Source organism: Acartia tonsa, chromosome 9, assembly GCF_053477335.1.
Source record: "Acartia tonsa isolate MP-2025a chromosome 9, ASM5347733v1, whole genome shotgun sequence".
Classification (NCBI taxonomy): Eukaryota; Metazoa; Arthropoda; class Copepoda; order Calanoida; family Acartiidae; genus Acartia; species Acartia tonsa.
In genome coordinates, this window is record NC_137268.1 from 38,184,430 (window position 1) to 38,199,005 (window position 14,576).

The following is a 14,576-nucleotide window of genomic DNA, read 5'->3' on the forward strand; positions in this document are numbered from 1 at the left end:
GAATTGCCAATATTTATATGTTGCGATAGTTTGCCTTTCCCCTAACTTTGCCCTTTCAACTTTCCCCTAGCCTTTTAATAAAGTGCTTACCCTTTTGTAATAACCGTGATTACCCATTTTTAAAAGCGAAGCTTTTCTATAATTAGGTGAGTCTGTCCATACGTACGTCTGTCCAGAACGAATGGCTTTCGTTGATTTAGGCATGTAGTTAGGTACCACCGTCATTACTAGAATCTCCGTACGTCCATTTTAAACAAGTTTTTTAACTTTTTTAAACAGCAAGTTTTTATTATCCGATTAATCTAATTTTTTTAATACTGATTCCTATGACAACTAAGTACAATGTTATAAGCGAAACATCTTTATAATCAAGTCCTAAAAAAGTAAGTATGCCCTTAAACATTATCTTGTATTTAATCAGCTTTCAAGAAATTACTGACAATTTTGTATCGTCTTTTATACATTTATATTTTGATTATTCAGTTCTGACACTCTAGAGCTTCGCTTTTATGGATGTGGTCATACTTGTTAAATTGCAACTACGTTTTTTTAGATAAGGGTGAGAAATAGAGACGTATATATTATCATGGACTTCCTAGCAACCTTCATTTCCAAGATGGAACTTACATACATTCTCCTAAATCAAATATCTACCAATTAAAATCTCTTTCTTATTAGACGATAATAAAATTCCATTTGCAAATACGATTAAAATAAAGACTATCTTTTTAATTTATTATAAAAATAAAGAGGCGGTATTGATTGTTAGGTCATTGGGCACTTTTGATTGATGCCATTCAAATTTTGGCACGAAAGCGAAATTTAAAATAAAAGCAGTTAAATTTGTAGGTGAAGATCCCCAACCCCTTTCTCCTACCTCTTTTAAGTATGTATATAAAGTAATTACAGCTAGTTTCACAGCATTGAAGCCACTGTCCCTTTTTAAGCATTGCTTTACCCCCTAAGAAATTGTGAAAAAGGGTATGGGGTAAAAACTCCTGTAAGCCAGTAATCTTCTGTCATTGCTGGTAACCTGGAAAATGTGCAGATTGCCAGCTAACAGGATCCTGGGATTTAGGGAAATATGCGTGCTGCTGGACCCAGGATTCTTGTAATATTGCCAGTAACCAGGAAGCATTCGTTACCAGCAATATTTTACCATGAACTGCAGTAGATCCGAATGTTCTGTAAGCCACAATATTACCCGAAGTAAAAAAAGAGCTTTTGCTTCGGTCAAAATGATTACAGCAACACTAAAAATTAATTTTTAAATCCCCCAAAAAAAGTTTATTGGGGATTTAATTCAAATTTGGGCTCTGCAGTCTGATTCTATAGGTGTCCTAGTATATTTTTGACCCCCTATTCAAAAATAGGTTAAAAACAGTTTAAAGTATCAAGGAGGTAAACACCCCTCATCCCCCCATCCCCCTTTGGACGTCTATGCTTGTCATTATTCTTCCTTTCAATAGTTTTAAGATTCAAAAGTAGAATAATATTTTATCCTCCATTGCCCTAACCCATGAAAAAGGAATATGGCTCTCAATGAAAAAGAAAAAAAAACTGGTTTTCATCTTATGATTGTGCAGTTTTATATTCGTAAAAAAACTGGATATAATACGATGCTAGACATAGTTATTTCGAATGAATTGAAACTGGTTTTAATCCACCGAATATTAATCGGTTTCGAATAAATACGAGAAAATGTTTCTATGTCCCTAGCATCAAACAATTAAGAACACTCAATTATTTGATTTATATTTTTTGAAGGTGTAATTCCATAAAATTCAGGTATACCTATCTAACATTTTAAGTTAACCCATGTGTATATATATTTACTTATTAATAACGGTTCCATCAATAAAAGTTCTAATCTATTGATTTTTGTACTGTACATAAACTTTTATAAATAAAAAAATGCAAAATGTCTTTAATTAATTTTTAATTAATAATCATAATTAGATTAAGAAGAAAAAGGAAGAAATAATTCATATCTGGCAAGTTGGTCAGCAAACTAGATTTATCTAACTTTTTTTAAAAATTGAGTTTAATTTGGATAAAGATGATAATAAAATAATGCTTTAATCTGAAGCACCAACCTTTTTAGCAAGGCTTTTCCATTGCAAAAATGCTTACATTTTTATAAAAAAAGTTTGTAATAAAATGGTATATTAATTTTAATAATAGTATAAAATTTGCAAGAAATGTAAGTACGTCGCACATCTTGTTTGCCTATAATTGTAGTATAGCTTTATACTTGAATTCATAATATTAATACTTTTACACACTGTAGTACAGAATCTAGCTATTGAAAAGCTACATTTTTTATAGGATTCATTAATCACAAAATATTTTCTATTAGTCAGAATTCTTGAAAATCAATGACCAAACCAAGGAAAAATAGAGATTAATGCATAAACATAATTTTAACTGGCCGAAAAGTTTTAAGCCAAATGAGTTGTCTTTAGGTTTCAACTTTACCGAGACTTTTTGCTTTTGTCTTTCTTACTTTTTTGTTGTCAGGAATAACGTATAGCCAACAATAGTATGGGGGAGAGCGGCAATAAAAAAATTTGTTTGAAACTCATAAACCATTTTTTCGAAATTTTTTCAGGTGGTTGTTACAGCTACATTTTGTTATGGACGAAATTCAGTATATTTCTAATTACAGATTGAGTTATAGAGTAGCTTTATTCAAACACTAAATATCCTTCAAACGTCACAAAATTGTAAATTTTCAAAAAAATATTATTAAGCAAAAAAGATAAAAAAAATAAGGATTTATCTTATGGTGAAAATAAAAAAAAAACACGAAAATACAATCAATAACAGTGACTTATTATTACTGTGGTATTTTTTTTGTTAACTTTTAATGTATTCTTTGTTCGTTTTGATGCATAACAGGATTCGAGGATTTACTTTTGGATGGCGAAATAATTAATTAAGATGAGTATTACATAATTGAATGATATTTTTGGCAACAAATGAGGTTGGGTGATTATTAAGATAAAATTATGAAAGCTATTAATAGTTATTTAGCGCATCGTATTATAGACAACTTTCTGCGGATATTAAAATGAAAAATTAAAAGATAAAACCCAGTTTTTTTTAGACCCAAGGGGTCTTAGGCCCGGGATAACAAGAATGGTATTTTTTTATGATTTTTATTTTAATGTCTATGAAAGTTGTATTAATTTTTTTAGTATGGCTGAGAACTTGGTTTAATCCAGCGGGTAGTAACCAGTTTTGAAGCCATACTATTCTATTCTTACGTCTGTTTTCATTTATTTTGGCAAGTTGGAATATGACACCTGCCATACGTATGACAAATTTAGGTAGCTATGAGTTAGTTCAATAAGAAACAGAATTGCTCCTATTTGATCAATAGGATATAACTTTATAGAATAGAAGAACTTCAAATGGGAAAATTTTATAGCAACAATAACAAGAAATTAAAAGGATGACAATTCTAAAAAGAATGTTTAATTTAAAAATGAAAAAAAAATTGTGTAAGTTACCAAACCATAAAACCAAAATTATAAAGACATAAGAAATCTACGCGAGTGTACAAATATTTATTGAATGAGATAATTTTAAGGACAGGAATATTGCAACTGGATTTATTATTATCTGGATCTTACACCAGATTATCATGTACTCTAATAACGTAAAATTTGTAGCGTGCTAAAATAACAATACACCCCATCCACTTCCTTTACCCCATCCCCCCCCCCCCCTACTGGATGAACGAAATGACCAATAAATGTTAGGGGAAAAAGCAACCTAAAATAATAATGAACAAAGAAGTAGCCTAAACTTAATTGATTTACCTTAAAACTTGTCTAAAGCCAAATTTTTGGATAAAATAGTTTTCACAAACCATGTCCCTATCCCTGGGTGATAAATAGCGTTTTATTGAAGTCCTTGATATTTTTTTTTCAATTTTCAAGGTTCGAAAACGAGTACGATTATTTTCTAAATTCCCAAAACTTTTTGAGAGGAAAAAACTTAATTAGAGCAATATAAAGTCTATTTTGAGTTAGTTAAAGAAAGTGTATTTTCCATTAAATGAAGCCTGCAAGAAATACACCGATCTAACTGCTGAAAGACTGCCATAAGTAGACCCAAATATGAAGCCTTCAGCAGTCAGAGCGGTTTATATCCTGCAGGCTTCCTTTAATGGAAAATACACTTTACCTCATTTCAAAATCGAAATTTGCAATGTAGATTATTTAAAATACACATGACACTATCTCGTGAAAAATTAAATGTACCTGTTATATCCAGCTGCTAATAAAAATAAGGTTTTATCAGAATTAATTAATAGTTATTTCTTTCATCGTATCATAAACCACTTTCCGCGGATATAGAATGTACAATTATAGGATTAAAACTGGTTTTAATCTTTTAATTGTACATTTTTATATTCGTAGAAAGCTGGATATAATACGATGCTAGACATAGTTTTTTCGTTTGGATGAGAACCGGTTCCTATCCACCGGATTCGAATGAATACGAGAAATTAAAATCCCTGGATATAAACTGTTTATTTAGCAAATTGGGATCATGTAGGAAATACAATCAAGGTTTTGGATCTGGTGCAGTTCACGGTAAAATGTTCCTGGGATCGATAATCTACAAAAACAATACATTTCTATTGCTGCTAGCTGCAAAGTGGTCAAACGTACATTTTATGCTTGAACATTATTATAAGCGGCACAAATAGGTCTATATATAATCTAAAATTCAATGATGCAATTGAAGGCCTTAAATAAAGAAAAATCTAAAGTAAAATATTTTATGTTAACTGCGAGATTAATGTGTATATTGAGTTTTGACTGTGTTAGATTATTTGTAGGACTAATCTTATTGGTTACAATGATGTGCGAACATAATATATATATTGAGCCATTTAGTCGTTAGCAGCATTTAAAGTTCATAGGTTTTTGGAGAGTAATCGATCCCAATTTTCTCATTAAGATAAATAATATAATGTAAACCCTTTATGATGGTAAACGATTTGGACTCTTCTGAAGATTAAAATAATTGTTAGAAAAATTTGGACATGATTTTTTTTACCAACAAAGGACTTATAGTACACAGAGCGAGAGGGAACAACGGGCTGATTTTTACACTAGTCCTCAAAGTTTTATTATAACGTTTTCTTATTCGTTGACTTAACAACATTGGGGACTTGAAGGGATTTTGATTGAGTGTTCAAACATTTCACCACTAATTTGCATCTGCAGAAGGAGTAATTTTGTGTATCATCATTGGGGACATTAATCAATTTATCGGCCATTGTCTTATCTCTTTATCCCTGGAAATTAGACCATACATTGTGTTTCTGACCTGATCAACTAAGCACGTACTTAAATCATTCTTAAATATTCACATTTTTCACAATGAGATCAATTTTCCAGTTAATTCAAAAACAATTTGTAATTTTCACTGTAAACATTTTAATTTTGGAAATATTTGTAATGAAAATTTGTGAGAATAAATTAATGTACTAATAAACATTAATGAATATTATATGTACAATCAGTCCTCAAGTAGCACAGTTTATAATTAAAATTGAAAATTGAAAAATCTTGCAAAAAGATTTAATTTACTAAATATAAACTATCGAGCAAAAAAAGATACCAACGCTTGCTATGGATGAGCTGTAATATATGTTAGCAATGGATATTATAACAGGGGAAAAATTGTTGTCCATTTAGTTTGCTAACATGGAACTCATTTATTGGTCATTTCGTTCATCCAGTAGGAGGGGAGGGGATGAGGTAAAAGGGTTGGATTGGGTTATTATAATTATTATTAGGATAAATTTTTCGGTATCTAAAAAAGAATATTTACCTTACTAAAAGTATCTGTGCTTGTAACTTGATAGGTTGGCATTTTCAGCAGCCAGGATTATATCTCACTTACAACCAATCAATTGCATTCGTTATTTGTTCACCTAAAAAAATGTTATTTTAAAAATGTCTTGTAAAAAGTTACAGTATGTCTCTTTGTCTGTGCCGAAGGATCCCGCTAACCACTAAACCGAAATGGTTCTCCTATACAATGTAGCTTCTTACAGGCCCAGGAAAGGTTAAAAAACACCTTAGGGGACGAACAGACAAATCTTATTAAAGAGAAGCTTTGTTAATAAAAAGTTAATTATACCTATATAAAAAGTAATGTAGGAGTTGCAAGATATTTTTTTTGCACATTACTTTAAAAAACTGAATGAATTAATCCTAATCCAAGAATATAGAATTTTATTTTTAAAGATAACTTGAATGTATATTTCAAAAGTCTTGTCACTGTCTATAGTAGTTACAAATAACAATTTTAAATAATTTCAATATAAATATAATTTGTCTAAATGATGATAACTAAAGAAGATAAATAAAGAAACTAAAACAGTTTTCAAACCATTGCAGTTGAAATGTTTATGTATGTATATTTTGCATTTTAAATGGCTTACTAGAGAAAGCGCAATTTTAACCCTTTATTTGAAGTTGAATATTTGTTGTACAATAATCTACTTTTTAATCCAAACGAGGTCGATAGGAGGGTCTGGACAATGAATAGGATCTATCTATAAGACAAAGTAGACCGATGTCTGTCTGTCTATTTGTTTGTTTCAGGGATCCCTGGTTTGTTTGACTGTTTGTTTGTTTGTAGCGAAGGATCTCGCTAACCGCTGAACCGATCGGGTTCTGCTTTACCGGGAAGGTTTATAACTATTTTCTTAGGGAGTGGGACACCCTTAACCCCCCAAAAAATGAAAATAAGTACTAGTGGCTAGGGGCGAAGCCGCTAGTACTTATATAAAAGTAACATAATGCCTGTCGGTTTCTCTATGTGTCTTTTTATAAGGAAAATTTAGCTAATTACTGGACCGATATGGATTTCGTGGGTCCTGGGAAGGTTCATAACTACAAAAAAAATTTTATGTTTTGTTAGCCCTGGCCTTCGGTCACTCTAGGACTACAAAACCTGAATTTATTTATAATTTATTCTTTTACTATCCGCGGAAAATTGTCTATAATACGATGTGATTTTCCTTAAAATATATAGTTTGTTAAAATATCTGTACAAAAAAAAACTTTTTTACTTGAACTGAAAAGGGTTAAAACTAAAATTTGAAGAAGCGCACAGAAGGATTGCAATCAAAATGATAAAAAAAGTTAAAAGTTATGCAATAAAGTGCATGGGTGGAGAAAGAATGTTATACAATACATAATAATGTATATTTGCAGTTAAATTCTAGATTTTATAGCTATGGATAAATGTTTTTCCTTTTTTAAAAAAAGTATTGATTAAACTAAAAAGATCCTTTGCTAATTATGGATGCTAATTATGTATCCTTGTTTCTTGCAATTTAAAAAATAAGATTTTTATCTTACAAATTAATATCTTATTTTTTTTTTAAATAAAAAAATTTATCTGAGCTTTAATCCATGAATATTAAATCCAATATGGTTACACATACATATAATATGAACATTTCTTGTGCATTTGTTGCAATTCTCCCTAACTTTTTTTCAGAATATATTTGAAGCACAACTTTTCTATATTATATACATTATCTAATCAGTAGCTCGTCACTGGTATTTTTCAGTTTGTCTTCATCATTTAATTTTATAAAAAAAAAATTATTACTAATTTTAGGCTATAAGCGGATGTATAATATACGTAGATATCATGACAGGGGGAAATTGTCATCAAATTAGGTTGCTATATTCCCTGCCATTTAGTAGTCAATTAGTTCAAGCAGCAGACGGGGATGGGATTTGGGTATAGAGGAGAAGGGAGGGAATCGTTATTTCAGAAAGCTACAAGTTTCACTTTATTAGAGTACATGATAATCTCGTGTAAGATCCAAGCAATAATAAATCCAGAGACAGCGCTAAAAATTACTTCATATAATAAAGTTAAAAAATGAGAGGCCATTATACACTGTAATTGACCAATGGTAAAATTTATACGGATTCATCATTGGTTATTTTATCGTATGCCATAATTTTTTGGTGGCACTTTACGCTGTTATCCTTGTTTAAAACTGCATATTAAGGTGGTTAAATAGTCGATCGGCAACAAATTAGCAACACAATTTTAATTATGGTTAAAAATCCGTTGATTAGTTGTAATTAAAAATGTATATATATATTTTTTTTTTTTTTTTGCGGCTATGTTCAGAAGTAAAATTATTTTTGTTTTGTTTTAATAATGATTTCATTTTAATATGCATAAGTAACTAAGAATACAAGTCAAATATACATAATGATTTTACGAAAGGACATAGAATATACGTGGATAATATGACAGTGAAAATTTAGGTTGCTAACATGACATAAATTATTGGTAAGTTTGTTCATCCAGCAAGAAAGGAAGGGGATGGGATATAGGGAGTAGCCAGCTAGAAGTTTTACATTATCAGAGTACATAATAAACTAATTTATGATGCAAGTAATAATAAATCTATTATTTTACGAGATACGACAATGCACAAATTGATTTACACCTTTAGTTACAATAAACAAAATTACCCCCTTAGTCAATTACAATTATTGGAGCAAAATTTTGAGAGATCTTCTTATTCTTTAATTGTTATTTCAGGAATGCTAAACCTATCAAAATCTGTTCAAAATTATTTTAATTGTCAAATAAGAAACTGAGAGATGTCAAAATGGTTTGTTATTTGTAAAAAATACTTAAACTAATGTTTGTAGCCAAACTGCGTGAAACCAAGCAAAGATGAAAAGCAATTTTTCTCTATTGAAAATCCACCTACTACATAATGAGAAAACAAGGATGACAACATCCATAAAACCGAAGCTTTGAAACGGTTGGACAAATAAACATTATCACTTGTAGAGTGTCAGAACTAAAAAAAACAGAATGCAAATTTATAAGTCTAAACAATATCATAATAATATTCCTTTAAAATATTATTACCCAAAATTAAATATAACAAATTAAAACTTATATAAGTCTTGAAAACATCTTATTTTGAAATCTAGAATTACTGTTGTGAACAAGAAAAATTTATATAGAATACACGTGGATATATTGACAATGAAAAATTTGTCGTCAATCTATATTGCTTATTGAAACATAATAAATTGGAAAGTTCATTCATCAAGTAGAAGATGAGAGGATGATGTAAGGGTGGTTAATGGGCAGTATCGTTTTCTTAGCCAGTTTTGGGTATTGACCTATGAGTGTACATAAAAACCTGGTGCAACATCCAAGTAATAATATGTCAATTGCGCTTCAACAAAATCTGTAGTTAAATAATTTGGGTATAGTCCTTTTCACGACATCCCTCCATAAGGAGCGATTCTTCGTATTTTTAAAATGGCTTTTTATAGGTTATTTTAGGTTAGGTTAGGTTATATTGTGTTAGGTGATTGCCCCACAGGGTTAGGTAATTGGCCCCGCAGGGTTAGAGCCCCCCGCAGGGGCTAGAAATAGGAGAAAAGCTACTGTGAAAAATACGAAGAATCGCTCCTTATGGAGGGATGTCGTGAAAAGGACTATACCCAATAATTTAACATCTGTATGGTTTAGTCCTCTACGCTTTGTTATGCAATCATATGCTAATTTTTTGCAGTGCAGCTACTAGTTGCAAATTAGTTTTGTACGTTTCTGATATTATTGAAAGACTTGAAAGCAATGCTATTATATAATGTAAAATGTGTTTGAATTCGTCAAGATTTCGTCCCTTTCATCCCTCCCCTTCACAAAATAGAGCCCCTAGATGCTAGTATAATTAGCAAGTTTTGTGGATGTACGTTCAGATCTTGTAAACGACTTGACCTTGTAGAACGACGTAGAAGGGAGTGTGGTATTAGGGTGTTTACATCGCCCTAAAATTGAATTACCCCCCAATGAAGATTTTTTACCATCCCCATGGAAATTTTTCACTTTTTTTATTTAACCATCATAATTAAGTATTTAAGTACATGTAGTTTTACAAAAGCAAAGCTTCGCTATAATAAAAGTTATTGTTCTTGTTGTAATATAGCCGAATGATTCTGCTTTCAACGCCTACTCAATCAAATATTGCTCAATGGGCAGATCAATTACGTAAAATAATTGCCAGAAATTACAATTCTTTAAAAATCATAAATGTATATCTAAAACCAGAAATCTTTTATTACAAATTTTCTTCGTAGCTAAATAACAATAACCTAAATCCTTTCTTATGCAAATAATTCAAATTCCCATTCCATTTGCAAAAAAATTATCTTACAATGTCCTTGACTAGCGATCAACGGTTCAAGTTGTCGGACGGACAAAAATTAAGTATATATTCTAATTATAGAGTAGCTGTGCATTTCACAAAACTTAACAAAATAATCTATCCTAAAATTTAGGCATTTAAAACTTCATTCAGATATCTTTCAAAGGTTGGGATAAATTGCAACAAGTAAGGTTTTTAAGTAGTACTCCTACTCTAAAATTAAGATTGTCCTACATCAAGCCGTAAACAACCTTCGTGACATCCCACCTTAAGTGGTGATTCTTCGTATTTTTTACAGTAGGTTTTCTCCTATTTCTAGCCCCTGCGGGGGGCTCTAACCCTGCGGGGCAATCACCTAACCCAATATAACCTAACCTAAAATAACCTATAAAAAGCCATTTAAAAATACGACAAATCGCCTCATAAGGTGCGATGTTACGAAAGGGACTATCCCCGAAAATCTTTACAATATCTGGAAATACGGAAACATTGTTTTTTTGTTGGCCGCTCCTTATTAGGATCGAATAAACATTTTTCCAAAAATCCGTATACTAAAGTAACAGGATGTTTGTTTGTGTATTTGTGTGTCTGTGTGTTTGTACCGAAGGATCTCACTAACCGCTGAACCGATCGGGTTCTCCTTAACAGGGTAGATTCTCATAGGTCCTGGGAAAGTTTATAACCATTTTGGGGGAAGATACCACCACCCTCCTTAGATAAATCATTTTTTTTTAATTTCTCGATCTTAGAAAGAGAGTTCAACGCAAACATGAACGTCAAACGCAATATTTTTTTTTTAACTTTTTCTTTTAAAATCTAAAATAATATATTGGGTTATCAAATTCGACTTTCCCCTCCTCAAGTGTCCCTAGAGGCCTCGAGGGGCGTAGCCGCGAGTTATGAATATAGTGCTCTAGTTTTGTTTTCTTTGACACTTTTAAACAATGACGAGCTGAATCAGTGGCGTGCGAAGCACTTTGTCTAGGGGGGGGGGGGGGCATTTTGAAGATTTTGTAAAATTTTGCCCCCCCCCCTAAATCAAAGTGCCCCGGGGGGGCACTTTGCTTTAGGGGGGGGGGGCATTTTAATTATATATACTAATTTTAAATAAGGGCGTTTTTAGTGGTGGGATTATTTGATTATGGGCCTTCTAGTCCCTATCCCTTCTTCCCCATCCCCATTTCCCATTTATATCCCCAATCTCTTCCCCTCCATCTCTTCTCCCCCATCCCTTCTCCCCGCCCTGCATTGACCAAAGGGAAGGGAGCTAGAAAGCATCTTCGAAAAAAAAGTACAAGATAATTTAACCTTCCCCTCCTCCCCCCCCCCCCACCACAAAACATTTTTTATGGGTGGAAGGAGATGTTATAAAATCTCAGCAGGAAGGATGAATAACCCTATTAAAAAAAATTTGGGGGGGGGGGGAGATAAAAACACTCATTTTGGAAATAATTTACCAATAATTAACCTAATATGTAAAACTGATTTTAAATATTTCTTTATTGTATGACAACAAGGATGACAACATCTTTAAGTAGCAAAGCACAAAAAATCATTAATAAGAATACAGACAAGTAGATTTAAAGAGCATCTGTTGAAATAAATATATATTTTAGGTAGAAAAAGTCACAAATCCTTTTTCCTGTTTGTTGTGTGATGACAGTCAAAGTAAATTACATATTGGATGCTCGAAACAGCAAGAAATTATATTTTTTTAATATTATAATCCACAAAAAAATTTATCGTACCATAAAAACCAAAGATATAAAGAACTATGTAAAAAATAAAAAAAATTACTTGTCCTTTCATCTACAGATATAAAAATCTCTTAGAAATATGGAAAACTTTGGGGTATAGTCTCTTTTGTGGCAACGCCTCTTAGGGGGCATTTCGTTGTATTTTCATAGTAGCTTTTAATAGGTTATTCTAGGTTAAGTTAGGTCAGGTTATATTGAATTAGGTGATTTCCCCACAGGGTTAGGCAATTGGCCCCACAGGAGCTATAAATAGGGGAAAAGCGACTGTGAAAATACGACAAAATGCACCTTAAGAGGCAATGTCACAAAAGGGACTATACCCGAAATTTAAAAGATACAAAAATAACCAAGGGGGGGGGGGCGTTTTGGTCGCTAGGGGGGGGGGGGGGCGATTGCCCCAAATGCCCCCTTCGGTTCGCACGCCACTGAGCTGAATTTTTTATTGTTATGTAAGGATATACCTTTTCAGAAAAATATTGTTTTTGTAGTAAAATTTTGATATTGTTCTATTCTGTGGAAATCATTTGACATTTTTATTAAAACGTGTATAATTTTTTAATAATTTTTTTAAAGCTAAAGGTTTTATATATATCAATTTTAATAAATAAAAAATAAAGAATTATGAAATATCTTTGTTACGAATGGATACACAGTTTTACGTGGATATTATGACAGGGGAAAAATGGTCGTCAATATAGTTTGCTAACACAGAACTAATTTATTGTTCAGTTCGTTTATCCAGTAGGAGTGGAGGGGATGTGGTAAATGGTATTTTATGCCAGATTTATCAGAGTACATGATAATCTGGTGTAACATCCAAGTATTAATAAATCCATTACAACACAACTTTTAAAAATTAACAAACAACGAAAATGTATGTTATCATCTCTTAATTGAACTAAACAACAATGGAATTGTTTATAATTTTAATAATAAACCTATTGAATTAATCTTTTAGGTAATTCTATTAATCTATTATATTAATATTTTCTTAATTTAATACTGGAAAGACATAAAAAATCGATAATCCATTTCTCAAACGTATTTTGAAATATTTTTTATAAAAATTAATCTATATGATGTCAAATTCAATCGTTTATTTCTGTAAAAATTCGCCATTTGTAAAGTTGATTTTTATTAGAAGCTAGCGACTATGACCCTAGAGGCCTCTAAAGGTAATCAAAAATATTTTTAGAGGTAACCTCCACCAATCAGTTATTAATCTACCATGGATCGATACAAATCTTCATATTGAAGGAGAACCATACTGGTTCAGCAGTAAGCAAGATCTTTTGCTACAGACAGAGAGTCATCCTGATACGTATATCCAAGGATAATCAATAGAATAAATTATACAAAGCTAATTAGTAAAGCTGCCGCGCTATAAATATGAAAAAGCGTGAATTAAAACATAAAAGTTGTATTTATAGCCTATTATAACTTTTGATGGCAAGAAATTTTTAACAGATGCGCCAATATAAAATACATTATCTCAACAGTGTTTCTACTAAACAGGTAAAAGATTGACAGAAATAAAATACAATAAATTACCTAAAACTTTTTGAATTGATGAATTAAGAAGACTAAATAGCCTTTTTTTTATCAGTTCTCAGTTGGACAAATCTTAGTAATAGAATAACCAATTCTAAAATGCTAATGTTAATTTTTGCTAAATTGTAAAATACCCAATGAAACAAATATCTAACTCAATTTAGATTCGCTGAAAAAAGTAGGATAACCAAGTTAAATTCACTACTTTTAACTAACTTTATGTAGTAAATTACACTAATTTACATATTTTTACTCTCTTTAATTAAGTATATTAAAAACTTTATAAATTTTAGTAGCAAGGTTAATCTATAATTCATTTTGTCAGTTACGCTATGGGGGAAATGTGAAGCTGCTATTTGAGTTTTTCGGTGAAGATTTCCTGCACCGCAACCAGTGTATAATTTACTTTGTCTGTCGGTTTGTCGGTCATAATTGCTTTTTTTATAAAGGTTTCACCATTTTCTATAATATATCACACACTTTTGGATGTAGTTAACTTTGTTTAATAAAAGGTAAAAATTCAAATAAATAAAAGTTTCTTTTTGTTGTTATTTTGGCGGAATTTTAAAGTATACTTGTGTCAATTAAGGTGCCAATCTATAGATTAATTGCTCATTCAAACTGATCATTGTTCCCTTTAAATTAATAATTTAATTAATTTTTCTGTGTGGCTTCGAAACCGATTATTATCCACTGGATTAGAACCGGTTATGAGCCTTACTGAAAAATCATGTATCGCATTCTAAAATTTTTTTCACGATTAATTAAAAGAATTCTAAAAATAATACCATTTTTTGTGGCGTTGAGAGGATAAATCTTAATAGGGAGAGGAATTTAAGTTTAAGTGTAGAATAATGATTTTGCTTTATTCTATAAAATACTAGCGGATACCTTCTAGCACCTAGGGGCTCTATATTTGAAGAGATAGGGAGATAGGGTAGGGGAGAAAAACAGCCTAAAACCAAACCCAAATGTTTAAATCTAGATAGAAAAATAGCATAAAACCATCCAAAAACCTTTATGAAGCT

At 31.1% G+C, this 14,576-nt stretch overlaps 1 protein-coding gene across 4 annotated transcripts in view; it reads right to left on the reverse strand.

Moving 5' to 3' along the window:
* The window catches only part of LOC145328869 (sodium- and chloride-dependent glycine transporter 1-like), an 81,548-nt gene that overhangs the window by 63,247 nt on the left and 3,725 nt on the right, over window positions 1-14,576 (reverse strand). For 3 of the 4 annotated variants that reach the window (XR_013882665.1, XR_013882666.1, XM_080172790.1), the window contains exon 2: window positions 5,857-5,959. Coding sequence is in view for 2 of the 4 variants with exons in the window: in XM_080172790.1 (XP_080028916.1) it covers window positions 5,857-5,898 (42 nt within the window). In the remaining 2 variants the exon portion in view is untranslated. Of the gene's footprint in view, window positions 1-5,856; window positions 5,960-6,168; window positions 6,405-14,576 lie in introns of those variants that run through there. The other variant, XM_080172791.1, reaches the window with a different exon arrangement.